The sequence below is a fragment of the Doryrhamphus excisus genome, chromosome 21 (assembly GCF_030265055.1).
Source record: "Doryrhamphus excisus isolate RoL2022-K1 chromosome 21, RoL_Dexc_1.0, whole genome shotgun sequence".
Taxonomy (NCBI): Eukaryota; Metazoa; Chordata; class Actinopteri; order Syngnathiformes; family Syngnathidae; genus Doryrhamphus; species Doryrhamphus excisus.
In genome coordinates this window covers 11,097,046-11,115,335 of record NC_080486.1, presented here as the reverse complement: position 1 = coordinate 11,115,335, position 18,290 = coordinate 11,097,046, and the positions used below count along the sequence as shown (strand labels likewise).

Genomic DNA, 18,290 nt, shown 5'->3' with positions numbered 1-18,290 from the left:
AGCATGTAAGAAGTGAACCGCAAGCTAACGATCCCACATAGGTCATGCTACATGAGTTTTCTGAGTATTTGGAAAAGAAGTCCAAGCGCTGGGGTTGACTGTTGCTATCGTTGTTAGCATTAGTGTAGCTGCTAGCTACCGCCTTTATACATTAGCAGACAACTTCTTTTTTTACACCTCAGATTTTTCTTTGAATTTTTGGGGGGACCAATAAGTGGCGTAGTATTTCAGTATGGGTGATTGCTAACATTAGCACGTTGCTAGAATTAGCTAGCATTACCACCACCTTCTACATATACAATAGTCCATCGTGTAGCGCGTTTATTGTCACCTTAGCCAATAAATTAGACATAATAACAGAAAATAAGACATATTAGACATAAAAAAAGATATTCCTTGTTTTTATCTGGACAGCATACTCCGACGTTGGCTATTGTCTGATCATTGCTGACACCTAGTGACCAGTGTAGACTACTACATCATGTCTTGAATGTCTTCTGAATGCCTTATATACGGTTGCTAATGTTAGCGTTAGCGTTAAGCAGCTATCTTTTTACATTTGTGTGTTTTTTTTTTTTTTTAGACCTGATAATCGTGTTAAGGAAACAGTTTGACACTGGAACAGATGAATTAGCTGCTATGGAAATGACTGTTTTGACTATGTCGGAATTGACTGCAATGCAATTAATGGACGTTAAAGCTACCTTCCATGAAAATATTCCATGTTCAGCCTGAAGGCAGTCAGGTCTGGAGATGGTTGTGTGTTTTACATTTGGAAATGAGGTCACAGTTAGGCAATGGAGCGAAGGTGTGTGTGTGTGTGAGAGATTCCCAAGTTTGATGCTCCATTTAATCAGGACTCCAGTGGACATGGCTGGCGTTCTGGAGGTGGGACACACACTTGGGGCGGGGAGGGGGACACAGGTCTGTCTGACCTGATTATGACAAAGTAGCCATGATGAAAGGTGACACTGCATTTTTTTTTTTTTTGAAATCATGTTTTGGTTGTGGTGCAATGTTTGTACTCGGTTTCTAATCCTAACAGGCAGATATGAGTGCCTGTGATGAGACGTGGTGTGTGACACATACACACACACACACACACATATACACACATACACAATGCTCCAGCCTGGCAGCAATGCACTGAAGCTGTGAGTTACGTAAGAGTGAGCACAGAAAGCTGCAGGCCTCAGTGCACATCCTCCATCACAGCCACCCAACCCCTCTGTTATAGTGCTCTATGTGGCAATAAAGATCACCTTCACACACACACATATATACACACACACACACACACACACACACACACATATATACATCTTAGGGAATACAGTTTGAATAGAAAATGCCTAATAATACACAGACAGACAACAACAGGTGCTATTATGACAATGCAATGATAATAGGTGTGCATCCTCACCTCCTCCAGGACGTTCACGGTATTCCTGCAGCTCTGCAGCCGGGTAGTGAAGCTGGACGTGGTCGGGGAATTGTAATCCTCGGTCGTTTCCGAGAGAAACTCGGACACAGATATTTGATCCGGCATCCTTTAAAAAGCGGATTATGCCCAGCCGGGTAGGGTCGAGGAGGAGCTCTCAAGGGTTAGGTTGGGAAAGAGGGGTTTAAGGGTGGTTGCGGTGGCGGAGGGGGTCAGAGCATGTAAAGGCGTAAAAAAACGGCCGAAAAGCAGGGCGAGTCCTGTGCGTGTTCGGAAGTGGATTTTCCCTCCTAAGCACAACTAGAGATGACTAAGTCTCTTTTTCCCTTTTCTCGAATGACTTCACTGTTCCCAGGAGGCCATGGAGGGGAGAGGAATTACCTCGATTTGTGCGGGCAGGCCGTGTCTATACGTGTAAAAACGATGCCTACATGCGACGCATTTATAAGTAGTGTCACCCTGCGTCTAACTAAACCTCGGAGGGAGGATAGCGGATGCCCACATTATGCTCTACAGATGTTCGAAGAAGCCGCTCAGTCGTCCAAACCGTCCAATGCTGCTGACTTCCGTTTAAGATTTAAACTCCATAGTGCACCGATGTCATTTCCGAGCGCAGCGGGATTTGGTGCTCCCTTCTTCGGCTTCAATTTGGTGTTTTTTTGTGCGGGGTGATAAAGGTCTGTCGCAGACTCATCCACCGCCACTCTCTCTTGCTCCGCAAAGCACAAGCTGCTTGAGAAGAGAGAGAGAGAGGGAGCAACCAAAGCAAAAATAGCCACCGTAAAAGCTGGCTGTTTCCTGTTACGGGCTTCAAAATAAAACCACTCCCTTGACAAATACAAAGCACAAACGTCAAGCAATACGGAAAAACAACAAAGAAGGCGTCGTGTGTCGTATGTTGTGCGTTCTTTATGTACATTGTATGTCCACGCTGTCTTATATTCTCCCAAATTCCCATAACTACATGAACAAACGAGGTTTATGTTCTATTTTGAAAGTCAGACCATAAATTCCCAATGTTTCGTGGTTATCATCAGATGCTTGCCAAATATTCTCTTTCCACCCAGCTCGCGCAGCTGCGCATGCGTCATGTGACTGCAGTGAATGCTGTTTATCATTAGGCCTCCCATCCACTGTCATTGAAAACAACTTAAATAGGTTTTCTTTACAATTGCTTATAGAAAAGACCAACGAGATACGATACATTGTGTAGTACGAGCTCCGCGGTTTGTGGTTGTAAAAGGAGTATGCTTGAAAATTCATTGTAATGCTGAAAAGTCCTTTTACCGACTCCAAACGTCTAAAAGCATGCTCGTCATACAGTTACAAAACCATAATCCGCATAAATAATGCAAACGTGTGGCTATACAACCAAAACCAACTGAGAAATTTGTTTTTATCCAACTATCTCATTTGACTTGGAAAATAAATGTAGACCCATAACAACACACACAAAGGCGCCATCTTGTGGTGTGCTAGCAACATGTCTTCATGTGGAGTATATTTTCCACAGCGAGCTCTTTTGGGGTGCATTCCAAACAAGTTGAGCAATTGTTCACTTTTTAGTTTGAACACATATTGATTCACAGCATGTATTCAATGCCATTTTGTTATAAGATGTCGTATACTATAACACTGCTGTAAGCGTTAGATGAGTGTTTTGGTCGTTGTTGGCACAACTTGTAAGTGGTGGCATGTCGTCATGGATGTTTAGTTAGCTTGGATACCATAAGTGGTACCAAGCCTTGGGTGGTAGAGGCGGCGAACCCATACTAACCTTTGCAAATATGGCCGGCGTAGGTGGACTCTCTCGGCTACTGTACATAAGCTTATATGGTGAACGAAGTATCCGAACTGCTGTGTAGATTTAGTGTAAAATATATGAAACATGAACTATACTTTTCTTTGTTCAACGACACAGCTAATGTATTAAATGTGTATTTTTGTCTTCACTTTACCGCACCCACGCTTTTACATTGAAAGCCATGACAGGAAGTGACGTACTCACTACACCGATAGCCTTGCTGTTAGCTATTAGCTGTTAGCTCACACTGTTACTCAGCTGAGTTGAAGCTACAAGAGAGCCAGTTGTCTGCGTTGTTACGACCTCAGTTCGCTATTTTTGAAAGTAGAACTTCCTGGGAGACGTTTCTCACTTTTTTTTTCAGTAAACGAACATCAATCGTTGAACTTTTGATTCGAGGAGTGGAAATAAACAACTGCCTGAATGGCTGAAGGATCCTCAGGTAATTTAATATGTTGTGTCATGATGTAATCCAGTGGTAACTTCGTTCAAGGAGACGTTCGTCTATATACATTTATCGTTTATTTATAGTTAACTTGGATAAATAATACAACTCTGTCGTCTTATTTCCTGTATAAATCGATATTTAGACCATGATAACAGTGCTAATGTAATACTTGAGCTCGCATAGCCTGTCAGAGTAAACGTGACACAGTGTGACCTTTGAACGCTAGCATCAAATATGATGTGGCTATAAAATCTGGACTCTAAGGGGCAATGTGTGTCATTAAATAGCAAGAAATCTGCCATCGTTAGGTTTGATTGTGTGTGTTTTTTGTGAACAATACTTAACACTGTCAATGTTGTTAATTTTTAGACCCTCCAGACCTCAATCCAGAGGCTCATAAAAAGTCAAACCAGTACAAATCCAGACGGGGTCAGCCCAGACACAACAATGACCGCCCCTTCAGTGGCCCCACAAAACAATATGGACACTCTCATCTCCCATTCAACCAACATAATAATTCCCAGCATGCTGACCATCCTCCCTACCAGGGTGAGACAAGCGTTAGGAGGCGAGGCCGAGGCCGCAGGGATGGACTTCGAGGCGCAAATGAGAACTTTCATGGCTCACGATGGCAAAGACCACCAAGTGATTATGGTGGCCAAAATCGAGGTTTTGGTAGCTATCAGTCAGATGATGGACCCGATGCGACAAACTGGCGGCGAGAGAGACCGCAGACGCCGGATGCCGACAAAAAACAACACCAGGAAAGCACCCACAACCGTAGGAGGACCAGTCCGGACTCGCAAAGAGATTTCCATAGTCATGGGAAGCGACGACAAGGACCAATTAAGCCACCGCCAACACCACGGGAAGAGCAAGTTCCAGAGAGGGGAGCCACTTCCCATGACAATCACATCCGACGACACCCGGGGATCCATCAACGAGGGCAGAGGAGACCGCAGAACCACAGAAGGAACTTGGACAAGATGCCAGAGAGCAACGAGAGCCAGACAGGTACACCATTCAATCTAATCCACATTGTCGAGATTATTAATGGTCTTCCGTCCGTAGGATGTCTCATCGAGCAGCTGTCAGAGGAGAAGTACGAGTGCATGGTGTGCTGCGAGGTGATCCGCCTCATGGCGCCCATCTGGAGCTGCCAGAGCTGCTTCCACGTCTTCCACCTGAACTGCATCAAGAAATGGGCTCGATCCCCAGCCTCGCAGGCAGATGGTTAGAAGCATACATTATATTCGTTAACGTGTCTAAAAGTCAGCCTTTCTTGTGTGCAGTGTTGCATTCAGGTACCTTATTATTAGGATTAGTTTTTTCTGGTTGTTATTCATTACTATTCTCACCATCACTGTCTGCTTTTTCATAATTTTTTTTTAGATTCATCAGAAGGTTGGCGTTGCCCCGCGTGTCAAAACGTCGCACTTAAACACCCGACCTTCTACACCTGCTTCTGCGGTGAGGAATTTTTCCTGACTCCAAAATCTGTTGTGAAACTTCTTGTCCCATATGTTTTTCCCGCTATGTGCTGGCAGGCAAAGTGACAAACCCCGAGTGGCAACGCAATGAGATTCCTCACAGCTGTGGCGACATGTGCGGGAAGAAGAGAAGTGGAGTAGACTGCAACCACCCCTGTAATATGTGAGTTTGAGCGAAACTTTATTATTATTAATAATCAAATCAACTTTATTTGTATAGCACTTTTCCTGCAAAGACATGCAACACAAAGTGCTTTACAGAATTAAAACAATTACCACAATTAAAAGGAAAAAACAAAGAAACAAAAGAAAGCCCCTCCTTCTCACCCTCCATACTGGAACCCCCCCCCCCCCCCCCCCCCCACACACACACACACACACACACAATCACACACAGTAGGGAGACACTGAGGAACAAGGGAACGCCAACTTTGGGGCCGTCCACACTGGGAGGAGCTGCAGGCCGTGCCATCAAAGTACCAGCACCCGGGCCCCCCGACTCCGACAGACGGGCGGACCCCCACATTAAAGGGAGGAACCCCCAGCCGGCCGGGTCGAAGTGACCCAAGGATGGCACCCCCTCAGCAGACCCGACACAGCCCCCGGTGTGGAGGACCCTTCTGAGGAAACACTGGAGTTAAAAGCTGAAGACTAAGAGCATAAAATGGGACTAAAAAGATAAAAATATAAAACTGGAGTTAAAAGCTGAAGACTAAGAGCAAAAAAAATAGGACTAAAAAGATAAAAATATAACACTGGAGTTAAAAGCTGAAGACTAAGAGCATAAAATAGGACTAAAAAGATAAAACCAAAACACTGGAGTTAAAAGCTGAAGACTAAGAGCATAAAATAGGACTAAAAAGATAAAAATATAACACTGGAGTTAAAAGCTGAAGACTAAGAGCAAAAAAAATAGGACTAAAAAGATTAAAACAAAACACTGGAGTTAAAAGCTGAAGACTAAGAGGATAAAAACATAAGAAAAGTTTAGTTTAATTAAAGTTTCATTATTATTAATAATAATAATAACACATGAGCGATAATGGCACCTTGCATGTCTTCTTCAGTTTGTGTCATCCAGGACCTTGTCCACAGTGTCCAGCTTTTGTGACCAAATTCTGCGTCTGTGGAAAAACCAGGTGCCACTCCCACGTTCTTTGACATTTCCTGGGGTTTTGACGCAGTAATAAACGCCTGGATCGTTTCTCCTCAGTCAGCCGACACGCTGCGGCCAGGCTTCGTTTCTCCACTGTGACAAGGAATGTGGAGTTCCACTCAACTGTGGCCAACACTTGTGCACTCAGGTGTGCCACAGTGGGGCCTGCCAGCCCTGTCAGCTGCAAGTCCAGCAAGGTAAATATCACATTTTCTTTGCTTTTCCTCCATTCATGTCATTGACATTTAATTCCACTCCAGTCTGCTACTGCGGAGTTACGACTCGTGAAGCCCCGTGCGGCACGGATAAAGACGCGTTCGACGGTTCGGGGAATTTCCCCTGTCAAAAAACATGCGCAAAGTAAGTTTGATGCCGGTTATTTTGTTACTCGGCTCCCACGCCTCTCTTGACTCTGCCTGCGTTTCCCAGGATGCTCGACTGTGACGCTCATCAGTGTCAGCAGCCGTGCCACCGCGGCTCGTGCTCGCCGTGCCCTCGCTCGCCGACCACGGTGAAGACTTGCCCCTGCGGTCAAACGCCGCTCACTAAGCTCCTGGAGTTGGGCTACGCTGAGCGACAGAGCTGCTCCGACCCTATCCCGTCCTGCGGGAAGACGTGCAGCAAACCCCTGGCCTGTGGCTCCAATGGTAGGATCCAATATCGTTGTAGTTATAGCATACAAAACACTTAGAGTTCTCTAGACATGAAATAACACCCCTATAGTCACCTTTACACTCATATTACCCACTATAGTAGACATAATAGAAAGTATGTCATCTTAGACTAAATACGATTAAATTTGAAACTGAAACCAGGAAAAACAGTTAATGGTTTAATTTCATTTGAACATGCATCAGATGACAATTGAATGCATCACATAATCAGTTCACAGTTCCACATGTCCAAAAGGAGTAGGAAGAAGCAAAGCTTATTAAATCCTACCCCTCCATCTGGTACTTTTACAATCAGTAACTGTTACATTTGTTCACTTCCTGCTTTCCTAATATAGTTAAAAATTAAATTAATTTATATTTTATTAATTTTTTTAAATTTTTTTACACTTATTTTGCCAGCACCACCCTCAGCCATCTCTGTGTGGAGTTTGGTAATGGTAATGGTTGAATTTCATTTGAACATGCATCAGATTACAATTGAATGCATCACATAATCAGTTGACAGTTCCACATGTCCAAAAGGACTAGGAAGAAGCAAAGCTTATTAAATCCTACCCCTCCATCTGGTACTTTTACAATCAATAACTGTTACATTTGTCCACTTCCTGCTTTCCTAATATAGTTAAAAATTAAATTAATTTATATTTTTTTTATTTTTTTTATTTTTTTTACACTTATTTTGCCAGCACCACCCTCAGCCATCTCTGTGTGGAGTTTGGTAATGGTAATGGTTGAATTTCATTTGAACATGCATCAGATTACAATTGAATGCATCACATAATCAGTTGACAGTTCCACATGTCCAAAAGGAGTAGGAAGAAGCAAAGCTTATTAAATCTTATCCCTCCATCTGGTACTTTTACAATCACGAACTGTTACATTTGTTCACGTCCTGCTTTCCATAATAAAAAAAAAATGTAATTTTTTAAATTTTAATAATATGACAATACAATGACATAATGGGTACCATAGTAAGTGTCAATATAGTGATATAAATATTGCACATCATGACTGGTTCAAGACTCTTCATCCTTGTATTTAGCAAACAGTCGTTTTATAAACAATCAGACAACACATATGCAGTCAACACATACTTCTTGACGGTCGAATGGTCGCTGAATAATGCACAAATCCATCTTTTTCCCACCTAATAACAACAAATGATTTCAGACACGGTCCATCTCTGCGACAAGCTGTGCCACGAGGGTGTCTGCGGACCCTGCTCCCTGACTTCCACCATCAGATGTCGATGTGCTTCCAAGACCAAGGTGGGTTGCAGCGTTTGGGCTACCATGTTATGTCCCGTTAACATCAGAGTTGTGTTTATTTTCCAGGAAGTGCCATGTGCTACAATTCAAAAAGAGGGTGAGCTTGTGATGAATCCTATGGAACATCATTACTGTTCTGTTCTGAGTGGGTTTTTTTTAATGTGTGTGTGTTTGATTCCTTTCTGTTTCGCTTCCAGAGGAGCTGGTCTTCACCTGCGAGAAGCGCTGCAGCAAGAAACGCTCCTGCGGGCGACACAAATGTGGCGAGCTGTGCTGCGTGGTAAGCTCTGGCCAACTTTTTTTGTTTATTTTTCTTTATTTTTTTAAATTCCCCCCTCCACAGAGCACAGAACACAGGTGTCCGCTGATCTGCGGCTACAAGCTCAACTGCGGCCTACACCGCTGCCAGGAGCCTTGTCACCGTGGCAACTGTGAGCCCTGCTGGCAGTCCAGTGAGTCCCAAACTCATTTACGGTTTAATTTTTCTGCGTGCAATGTAATCACGCATTCCTGCGAAGGTTTCGACGAGTTGACGTGTCACTGCGGCGTCTCTGTGTTGTACCCGCCCATCCCGTGTGGCACCAGCCCACCCGAGTGCAAGAACGCGTGTACGAGAAGACACGAGTGCGACCATCCTGGTAAGAAGCACTTTGCAAAGCAATAACAAGACTCCACTCCTGATGTGTTGAATTTTATTTGTTAGTGTTCCACAACTGCCACAGTGAAGAGAAGTGCCCCCCCTGCACGTACCTCACCCAGAAATGGTGCATGGGAAAACACGAGGTGACACCTCCCTCGCCCCGGAATCCCCCCCGTGTTTTGCTTTTATTTAATTTTTATTTTATTTTCAGCAACGCAGCAACATCCCTTGTCACCTGCAAGACATCTCCTGCGGCCTCACCTGCGACAAAGCGCTTCCCTGCGACATGCACCGCTGCAAGAGGATCTGCCACAGGGGCGACTGCTTGGCCGGCGGCCCCTGCAAGCAGCCGTGCACGCTGCCACGCGCCGACTGCGGCCACGCGTGCTCCGCCCCCTGCCACACGGGCGCCGACTGCCCGCAAAACGCCTGCCACGCCAAGGTGGACAAGACAGCTTTTGTTCACTTAAAGAGAGAACGTCTCTTAATTTTATGTGCACATCTTAGGTGGCGCTGCAGTGCGATTGCGGTCGAAGGAAAGAAACGGTGTCCTGCCCTGAGGCTGCCACTTCATACCAGAGGTCAGATTATTTTAGGAGAGGTGGTACAATGGGTGCCACATTCTCTTTTTTTGTTGTTACGATATTAGGCTAGAGATTAAAACATATGTAGAAACATATGTAGTGTGTGTACTTTGGTACTTTGGTACATGACAAAAATAAAAAAAAACTATATTAGGAAAGCAGGAAGTGAACAAAAGTAACAGTTACTGATTGTAAAAGTACCAGATGGAGGGGTAGGATTTAATAAGCTTTGCTTCTTCCTACTCCTTTTGGACATGTGGAACTGTGAACCGATTATGTGATGCATTCAATACAAAAATAAAATAAAAACTTAAACTATATTAGGAAAGCAGGAAGTGAACAAATGTAACAGTTACTGATTGTAAAAGTACCAGATGGAGGGGTAGGATTTAATAAGCTTTGCTTCTTCCTACTCCTTTTGGACATGTGGAACTGTGAACTTATTATGTGATGCATTCAATACAAAAAAAAAAAAAAAACTTAAACTATATTAGGAAAGCAGGAAGTGAACAAAAGTAACAGTTACTGATTGTAAACGTACCAGATGGAGGGGTAGGATTTAATAAGCTTTGCTTCTTCCTACTCTTTTTGGACATGTGGAACTGTGAACCGATTATGTGATGCATTCAATACAAAAATAAAATAAAATAAAAACTTAAACTATATTAGGAAAGCAGGAAGTGAACAAATGTAACAGTTACTGATTGTAAAAGTACCAGATGGGAGGGGTAGGATTTAATAAGCTTTGCTTCTTCCTACTCCTTTTGGACATGTGGAACTGTGAACCGATTATGTGATGCATTCAATACAAAAACAAAAAAACACTTAAACTATATTAGGAAAGCAGGAAGTGAACAAATGTAACAGTCACTGATTGTAAAAGTACCAGATGGAGGGGTAGGATTTCATAAGCTTTGCTTCTTCCTACTCCTTTTGGACATGTGGAACTTTGAACTGATTATGTGATGCATTCACTTGTCATCTGATGCATGTTCAAATGAAATTAAACCATTACCAAAATATTCCCCCTAATAGTCCACCTATCAAGGTTTAAACTCTCACACTACCCCTTTTTTCATGCCTAATATAGCAGTTAATCTATAATTCTATAATATTAACCAATACTCATGACTTTAAATCGTATGCTAAATAAGGAGGATACTAAATAAAAAATAAATAAATAGGCCACGTCCTCCTAAAACTACAGTTTGAAACCTTGTTACATGTTCTGTGTCACAGGTACGCCGCCATCGCCATGGCCAGCAAACTATCAGACATGCAGCTGGGAGACTCCATGGACATCGGCCCGCTCCTTGCTAAGAAGGAGCTCAAACAGACCAGGTAGAGGAATTTTCGACAGTGACTGTGAAGAATGAATTTAATCTAATCTAATCTTTTTTTTTTGCCAGGCTCCAATGTGACGAGGAGTGCGCCGCCCTGGAGAGGAACAAGCGCCTGGCGGAGGCCCTGCAGATAGACCCCTCCTCTGACCCCTTCAACATGCGCTCCACTTCTGTATACAGCAGCAGCCTCAAGGAGGATGCCAGGTCTGTCTGATCTTTTCTGCATCCAGACCGTCGAGTCGGTAGCAACCACAAGTTCACATCACACTAAAAAGTGTTTTTTTACCTTTCAGAAAAGATTTGAAATTTGTCTCAAGCGTAGAAGAAGCGATAAAGAATCTTATTGATCTTGTTTCTAAGGTGAGTGTATTTGGACAGTACATATGGAACCTGCACTACTTTCTCATCTATTGCTCCCTCTAGTGGCGAAATACGGAAGTTGCTGTATTGACACATGTGTATGTTGCGGTTTTGCAGATCATTTTCATGTTTGATTTTGGGATTCAAATCAAAGTTTATTTGTATAGCACCTGACATAATAATAAATTATAAAATAATATATAATAAGAACAAGTAAAACAAGGTGGAAAAAACTTCCTCTTATGACACAACTAATTTGTTTATGGACATTCTGTCTGGAGATAATTGGTCCTAATGGTATTATATAGCTTAGCTTAGCTTCAAAGATGGCTTTATGCTCATTTGTGTGTGTTACATGTATCCTACTGGCTTCTAATTTATAATTCCTTTAAAAAAATGACACCAGTGACATTTTTATTCAAAGAGGAGCTACATATACTTTGTATTTACCATGAAGAGCTAGTTAGCTGTAGCTCATTTAGCTTCAAAGATGGCCGCTGCCTTTAGTTACTGTAATTTCTTTGTGTTCCACTTATTCATTTCTAAATTATAATTCCCTCAATGATACATATTTCAAATAGAAGAATCATATATTATGTATTTATCGCACTGTTAACTGTAGCTAGTTAACTGTAGCTAACTGTAGCTAATTTAGCTTCCAAGATGGCCTTTCAAGATGGCTTCATTACTGTCATTTGTTTGTATTAAGTGTACTCTTTTCAAAATTATAATGTCCTTCAAAAGTGATATCAATGACACATTTGAATTTAATGTAGATTGAAACTAAGGTAGGTTCAAGCATTGAACCCTGTGGCACGCCAGAGGAGAGGGAAAAAACACCGATTGTGACTGAAAATGTCCCGTTAGTGACGTATGACATGATCCATTTCGAGCCCAGTCGGCCAACGCAGTGTTCCAGGTTTGAGACCGGGGACTGAGCGACTCAAAATCAGCCATAAAGTCTAAAAGTTTTTAGCTCGGAGGGCTGTGAGAATGTCGTTGCGGACTTATTCAAGTTCTAAACTTAGACAGTATAACTATGAGATAAATATTTAACTCTGCTCCCACGACCTTCATAATTATGTGACCTGCTTGAGTCTATTTTTGAGCGCTGTCAATTCTCCGGTGGACCTCACAGATGGAACCTGTGACAGCCTCTTTATTATACTCGCTAAATTAGTAGCTTCAGTCATGGGCTGTTTTTTTTTTTTTTTTTTTGCATACTAGTCGGATGCACGTCAAGGTCGCAGGCGAATGACATTGTTGTTGTGCAGGGCAAGCAGCTAAAGAGGAGCCACTTCTTCCAGCCCATGAACAGGGAACGCCGTAAGATCATCCACGAGCTGGCCGAGGTCTACGGCGTGGAGAGCGTGAGCTACGACAGCGAGCCCAAACGCAACGTGGTCATCACGGCACACAAGTAAGCCCCCGCGTCCCCTGTTGGAGTGACACATCCTTGAAGGACGCCTTTTGTGTCTTTTCAGGGGGAAGTCCATGTGTCCAAAAACCACTTTGACCTCGCTGATCGAGCGAGAAACCACCACCAGGGCTCCCGTGCCCATCGCTCATATCAAACAGTCCAGCAGCAGGTCGGTTCTTGTACGGAAAATATCAACCCCATTTTTTATTAACTCCTTTCCCGACTGTCCTAACAGGGTCTCCAGCACCACCACCTGGTCCAAGCTGGTTAAAGAAGAACCGGTAATAGATTATTTTGACGTCCAGGACTAAAAAAAAAAAAAAAAAATTGGACATGACTGCAATAATAAAATAGAAATGCTGCTTTTTTTTGGATGAAGCATGAACCCTCAATCAAGATTGTAAACGCTCTTCCTGTATGCAAGCACTTCCTGAGAAGAGCCACTTCAAATAAAGATGCCAATTAAACAAAATGACATGTTTTATCATTGATGCGCTGCATCAGCTCCAAAAAAAAAAAAAAAAAATCCCAACACAAATACTACAATACTACGCTAGAGTATGTGTTTTGGGAGATATTTCTGGTTGCTTTCACTCCCAGTGTACGTCCCTGAAGCGTTTGGAGTGGGAGGACCGGAGTGGGCTGCACTGTGGAGAGAAGGCTTTGTTTGAGCCATAAAAGTGTGTTGACTCACACACACGGTTATATCATCTGAATCAACTCGTGTATCGTTTGCATGAGCTGAAATATAAATTGCAAAGTCGACTCAAAACATCCAACGACCGTAAATGCCTCACGCAATACTTTGATCGAAATAATAATCTCCTATAGTTGCCGGAAAAACATGGTGCTAGTGGAGAAAGTGTCATTCGCTGTGGCTGTAGGCAACCCCCTGATTGAGTTTTTGTTGTATGAACTCTACGGGATCGCATACGGTAGGTACCATGATTGATCTGTGGTTGTGGAATATACTTGTTCATGTATAACCATACGGACCAAGAGTTTTCACTTCCACTTTCTCATGCACTCCACATCATTGTTAAAGTGAAGTTCTTATATATACAGTGAGTTTTCTTTTAATTTTAGGTATAAAAAAACAGAACATTTACAGTAATATTCGATACACTGCAGCCAACTATGAGTATTTCTGAGTAGTACTGTGTTGTTTTTTCAGTTGTGTGTTTTTTTTCATGTGTGCACCAAAAAAAAGAAAAGAAAACAAGTCAGTCTCTTTGTCTCTGCTATGTGAGAATTTTTAAAAAAATGGTGGAGCAGCTTTGCACAGAAGCAGCTCCCTTCCAAGCATAATAATTTGACGACACTCCCTGCCGCTGGTCATTTTTCATCACATCCACTCTCCTGCTCACAGACCGCGCCTGCGCCCCTGCTTCCTTCCCCCAGCCGAGGTTTCACCAATCCGGGCTTTGGCTCCACCATCCCCGGCGTCCCAACAGGCCAGCAGCGGCGCTAACAAGTCTCCCCTCGCGGTCCATCCGATGGGGAAGTGAGACTCGGTGGCTTGGAGTGTTTGGCTGCTGAAAAGCCGTGAGGAAGTTCAGGAGTGACCTGACGGAACCGGACTGCACCGCACCGGAGCGGGCGCCTCTCCACGGAGACACATCCGACACTTGGTGTTGTTGAGTCGGCTAAAAAAGGATGGAGAGAAAGGTATGGAGCTACCTTGGCGTTTATTAGCACATCACTACCGCATCCACCATGTAAACTATGCTGCGTTTCTTTATATTTGCTGCTTTTTATTGTCTTGTTTTTTAAATTTAAATGCTAATTTTCCATGTAAGGTTGTTGTTTAGGCTGCAGGAGGCATTCGAGATGGGGATAGGGATATTTCACGGGGGGGGGGGAGGCTACAGTTGCCCCCCACCCCCTCGGTGCGTCTGCATCATCACACCGTGTACTTGCAGCACCTCACCCCCCCTCACCTACCTTCCGAAAGCCGCCTAAGCATGCAGACACTAGCTTGTTAACCTTGACTGCTACGTGAAACGAGACACCTGAGACCCCGTGAAGGGGAGCCGGAGCCCGGCGTGGAGGGGAGGGTGGAGGGTGGGTGGTGGATGGGCTCACCATCCTCTAGCTTCTCCATCATGCAGTAAAAAAAAAAAAGTTTCAGTTCGTAATTTCATCTTTCTCCCCGATCATTGATCAATTTTATAACAATAACAGTTATTAAAAACTTAGTAGCCTCGCTTTTAACTTAGCTTAGTTTAGCTTCAAACATGGCCTCCTCTTTTCATTTTTATATAGCTTAGCTTAGCTTCAAAGATGGCTTTATGCTCATTTGTGTGTGTTACATGTATCTTACTGGCTTCTAAATGATAATTCCTTTAAAAAATGATACTAGTGACGTTTTTATTCAAAGAGGAGCTACATATACTTTGTATTTACTATGAAGAGCTAGTTAGCTGTAGCTCATTTAAGCTTCAAAGATGGCCGCTGCCTTTAGTTACTGTAATTTCTTTGTGTTACACTTATTCTTTTCTAAATTATAATTCTTTCTATGATACATATTTCAAATAGAAGAATCATATATTATGTATTTATCATACTGTTAACTGGAGCTAGTTAACTGTAGCTCACTGTAGCTCACTGTAGCTAATTTAGCTTCCAAGATGGCTGTCAGTCTTCATTAATGTCGTTTGTTTGTATTAAGTGTACTCTTTTCAAAATTATAACTGCCTTCAAAGGTGATATCAATGACACATTTGAATTCAAAGAGAAGATATATACGTTATGTATTTATTCATACTGTGAAGAGCTAGTTAACTGTAGCTAACTGCAGCTAATTTAGCTTCCAAGATGGCTCTTCATTACTGTCATTTGTTTGTATTAAGTGTACTCTTTTAAAAATTCTAATTGCCTTCAAAAGTGATATCAATGACACATTTGAATTCAAAGAGAAGATATATATACGTTATGTATTTATTCATACTGTGAAGAGCGAGTTAACTGTAGCTAACTGCGGCTAATTTAGCTTCAAAGATGGCCGACGCTTGTAGTTAGTGTCATATGTTTCATGTTACATTTGCTCTTTTCTAAATTACAATTCCTTTCAAAAGTGATACCAATGAGACATTTGAATTCAAAGAGCATAGATTCATCCCTATTTATATATTTATATAATGTAACCAGTGTATTTTAAAAAATGGCCACTACTTTTTCCTCCGGGTGTTAAATGTAGTGCTGTCTTTTACCAACACATACAGTTAGCTTAGTGCTAACACGCAAACGGAGCTGGGTTTGGTGAATAAAATGTATACAAATGTCGTTTTTAAAAAGTATTAGTTTAATGTATATCACTTTTTATGTTAAATTTGGATACAGTTAGCTTGTTAGCTCATGTTAACCACCGGTAGCAGAAGAATTAGGCTAGCCGCGTCAAGCGTCCCAAGAATATGCTAAGGGCCACAAACAAAGAGCTGCTTTTCAAGCGCATATCGACCCTTAGCGTCTTATATTCCCTCTCGCTTGTGATTCATATAGCGACTGAAGTGCTGCGTTGGCTCGCCGCAGTACTTGGACTTGTTGGCTGCCTCTGTGTGTGTGTGTGTGTGTATCACATTATTTACTGGTCGTTGAAACTTGGAGGTGCATGAGAGGCCATTCATTTTATAATACAGTAACTAACTGCGGATAGATGTGAGTGCATTGCAAATTTTATAGGCTTTGCAGAGCTTAGGCCTCCTCCTCCTCCACCTCCTCCTCCTCCTCCTCGGGTTTCCTGTACACTTGGACCTCAGCTGCAACAGAAAAAACGCCTTACAGTGCTGCACAGTACTGGATAAATACCTTCTCATGATTGATATTCCAAAAAGTAGCATCGTTGTCTGCACCACGGCTTTTTAAGGGAATACTGCAAGATTCAACCCAAGTTTGAGCACATGGGATTTTTTTTGCACCTGCACAAGCACCGTTAAATAGCGGGTCACTCAAATAAAAAAAAAATGCAGTCTAGCCTTTGTGTTTGGGATAAAAATGGACAATGGGGCACTTCCAGCATAGCCGGGAAGGAATGCGAACCTGCTCAATGGCTGCTTTGTTGCCGTGGAAACAAACGAGCTTGCAGGAAAACTTAATTGATTTGGACAAAGCGGGAGGAAAAAAAAACATTATAGATTCAGTTCGAATAGCGCGACGAGTAGAAGCGAAAATCCCTGTAGAGCTATTCAATTTCCTCAAATAAAAGGCCTCCTCTTAAATAAACGCCCGGCACATTTTTTTTGTGTCGCTGCACTGATACGTTAAGTTTTCTCGCTCGCAGCGAAATAACCCGCGATCAAATCCCCCACTCCACCTCAACTGTCACTATGTCATTTCCATAGTTAAATTATAGATTTCTAAGGGATTTAAATAGAGCATTTTGTAACCTAATTACACACGACTCCATCTTTTCCCCACCAGCACATTATAGCGGCATCAAACCCAAGGATGGGGTTTAAGTTGTATAATATTTTGTAGAGTAGTGGAAAGTGTTGCGGGTCACGGAGCGGACAGTTGACCTATTTAGAGTACGTGTTGACGCTCAATAGTGCAGCACGCTTGCCCATCCTGTGTGCATTAAGTGATGCTGAAAAGGATGCAGGGAGTTTTTTTTATTATTATATATTTTTTAAGGGTTATATGATTTTTCATCCAATGGAATTTTTTATGATGTCTAAATTTTTTTTTTAGCATGTGTGAACTTTGAGCTCAGTGACATTATTAGCTTCATTAGCTTCCACTGGCAGGGCAGATTATGCCGTTGCCATGGCGACACCAAACAGGAAATGCCCTGGAGCAGGTGAGCTGCTCTGCATTGTGCCTGCTGGCTCTTATTTCAGCATGAAGCGTTGAATCCCAGCTCCGGCTTAAACTCCTTAGCATACCTAAAGTGTCGTCTTTGTCCATCCACTGCAGTATTGTGTATTCCGCTCACGTTTTTTAGCCGTTTTTGTCCCGTTTGTTCAGACTTTTGATGGTGTTTCTTTTACACAGAGCCCAACCTTCAAGCAGCATGAGGTGGGCTTTGTGTGGCGCTTTTAAAACTGAAAGAGAAGGGGCCTCAGCAGTGGGTACAGCCCAAAATTCCACCCTTATTCAACCTCCTTTAGTGCACCCCTGCTGTCTGGCAAAGGCGCTATAAGGGAAGTGTGCGATACATGCTCTTTGACACCCCCTTGTGGCGGAATGAGGAAGTGATGTGGTGCCGAATGGAAAATGGTGACCGGAGGTCGGCTTGAACAAATGATAGATAGATACTTTACTCATTCCCAAGAGAAATTGTGTAAAATATGTACAGTATAAAATATGAATTATAGGTTAATAATAATCAGCTGTAAATTAAACACTGTCTTTGACACCTTTTTTCCATTCAACGTCAATGCATTCATACAACAGCTCCCTCTGTTGGTCATCCATAATACTGCTGCTAGCGTTTGGTCAGACTACAGACTGGCATTGGCGAGGGAGTCAATGGGGGTCCAGTAAGGGGTACTCCTTGTAGGGGGATCGCACTCTTTTGCATCGCCCATACTCCCCTTATAGTCCTTTGTTGTCACTGAACGTCCACGTGCCCTTTGCTCTGCTTTGCTGCTGCTCTTGACCTTTAAGACCTCGTCGTAAATCGGTTCTTTTGTGTTAGCTTAGCGGTTAGCATGGACTCATA

The 18,290-nt window shown here is 42.8% G+C and overlaps 2 protein-coding genes across 7 annotated transcripts in view; one reads left to right on the top strand and one right to left on the bottom strand.

Annotated features, from left to right (window-relative positions):
• The window catches only part of asap1b (ArfGAP with SH3 domain, ankyrin repeat and PH domain 1b), a 39,739-nt gene extending 37,556 nt beyond the window's left edge, over positions 1–2,183 (bottom strand). For 5 of the 6 annotated variants that reach the window (XM_058060752.1, XM_058060755.1, XM_058060753.1 and 2 more), the window contains exon 1: positions 1,424–2,182. In XM_058060752.1, coding sequence (XP_057916735.1) covers positions 1,424–1,549 — 126 coding nt within the window. In that variant the 5' untranslated portion in view covers positions 1,550–2,182. Of the gene's footprint in view, positions 1–1,423 lie in introns of all 6 variants that reach the window. The other variant, XM_058060751.1, reaches the window with a different exon arrangement.
• A 1,252-nt stretch (positions 2,184–3,435) lies between these two features.
• Positions 3,436–13,739, top strand: nfx1 (nuclear transcription factor, X-box binding 1). The gene is made up of 23 exons (XM_058060757.1): positions 3,436–3,687; positions 4,063–4,707; positions 4,765–4,926; positions 5,086–5,163; positions 5,241–5,346; positions 6,251–6,322; positions 6,397–6,536; positions 6,600–6,699; positions 6,769–6,986; positions 8,184–8,281; positions 8,348–8,378; positions 8,479–8,561; positions 8,625–8,733; positions 8,800–8,919; positions 8,985–9,064; positions 9,133–9,363; positions 9,429–9,502; positions 10,745–10,846; positions 10,915–11,052; positions 11,142–11,208; positions 12,483–12,628; positions 12,693–12,797; positions 12,864–13,739. The coding sequence occupies exons 1-23, from the start codon at positions 3,669–3,671 to the stop codon at positions 12,937–12,939; spliced, it is 3,000 nt and encodes a 999-aa protein (XP_057916740.1). The 5' UTR covers positions 3,436–3,668; the 3' UTR covers positions 12,940–13,739.
• The last annotated feature ends 4,551 nt before the right edge of the window (positions 13,740–18,290 follow it).